Genomic DNA, 1,543 nt, shown 5'->3' on the forward strand with positions numbered 1-1,543 from the left:
GGGGAAGATGAAGATCACTCCTTGGGATCAAAGTAAGTCCTGTCCATGGTTTAATGGCCCATCATGATCATGATTTTAATAGAATTGCTTCAAATATTGGAGAATAGTGCCCAGTATGGCGAAATCCCCCTTGTCTCCAGTTTCAATGGCAAGGCGATGGTTTTTGTGAAGGACTCGCAACAGTGGATCAACCAATTCTGCAAGATTCAAGGGGATGGGAGGAGAACAGTGGGGAAAAGGCCACATGTTGAGGAAGAGGGAGAAGAAGATATTCATGATCTTCAAGTTCCATCGTCCCGCCCATCTTCCCCGCCTTTGAAAAAGAGAAAGGTCAGCTTTGTCACTCTTCCCAAGGCCAGTTTCTACAACAACCATCGCGGCGCTCCGAAATCCTACAAGGTCGATCCTCGTTTCGTTAACTCCACATCCAGCTCTTCAACCTTGAAACCAACTGCTCAAGTCACTAAGGATACTGAAGCATTTTTCCACACCATTAAGGGTTCTTCCACCTCCTCATCTGCAAAGCGTGCTTGATGATGTATGTTTGACTTTACAATCATTTTATTATTGCTTATATTGAATGTCTACCAGCAACTTAGCATTATCCCCATTTAACTAACTTGGCATTGTCTTCGTCTCTCCTTACCAGCTTTCCCTTTGCTTTACAATCATTTTATATCTTGGTCTAACTAACTTGGCATTATTTGGTTCTCCCCTTACCAGCTGTCCCCTTACTTTACAACAGTTTTATCTTGCTTACCCTCCAATGTTTACAAGTTCAAAGATCTTTGACTGGATAAGAAATCTTCTTGTACTGACAAGAAATGTTTGGGAAATATTTCTTATTGTATTTGGAAATGTTTACAAGTTCAAAGATCTTTGACTGGATAAGAAATCTTCTTGTACTGTCAAGAAATGTTTGGGAAATATTTCTTATCATATTCGGAAATGTTTACAAGTTCAAAGATCTTTGACTGGATAAGAAATCTTCTTGTGGTGTTGCACAATCCTTGGTAAGTGTGATGACCAGTGACATGCCGTGACATAGTGTCACAGGGCCAATTTCTTGAGACATGGACTTTGTACCTTCCACAACACCAATCCAATATATTTTTTGCAGTGGGTTTGAGGGAATGATGTGATTGAATCCACTGAGAGAGTTTTCCATGTAGAAATTGTATTTATTGCTCCAAAAATGCGAAATCAGCTTGTTTTCCCTGCCAAATTTGGCACTCTGGAGAGATTGGACTATAACTTTCCAACCACAACACGTATGAACATGGTTTGTAGGAGGATATTACTTAGAATTTGAATTCCAATCGATCTACGGATCCAGAATTTTTATTTGTGGCCCCTATGTCGAGATCACCCCTAAGAATGAGCACTTTAACATAGTTATGGGGTAGTAATTAAAATTATGGACCCGTAGGATTGAAGCCACATACTAATCGGTTATTTAGTCTCTGCAAATCTAAGCCAAAATCCTATCCATTGTAACGCTGATAGCTCGAGTAGGCAACATTGGGCTAATAGGTGCTGTATA

At 40.1% G+C, this 1,543-nt stretch overlaps 1 protein-coding gene across 1 annotated transcript in view; it reads left to right on the forward strand.

Moving 5' to 3' along the window:
- Nucleotides 1-534, forward strand: part of LACBIDRAFT_325583 (uncharacterized protein) — a gene marked incomplete at both ends in the record, with an annotated part of 2,533 nt that extends 1,999 nt beyond the window's left edge. Inside the window, one exon of the mRNA XM_001879129.1 lies at nt 103-534. Coding sequence (XP_001879164.1) covers nt 103-534 — 432 coding nt within the window. The remainder of the gene's footprint in view (nt 1-102) is intronic.
- Between the last annotated feature and the right edge of the window lie 1,009 nt (nt 535-1,543).

This window comes from Laccaria bicolor, genomic scaffold, assembly GCF_000143565.1.
Source record: "Laccaria bicolor S238N-H82 LACBIscaffold_8 genomic scaffold, whole genome shotgun sequence".
In the NCBI taxonomy this organism is placed as follows: Eukaryota; Fungi; Basidiomycota; class Agaricomycetes; order Agaricales; family Hydnangiaceae; genus Laccaria; species Laccaria bicolor.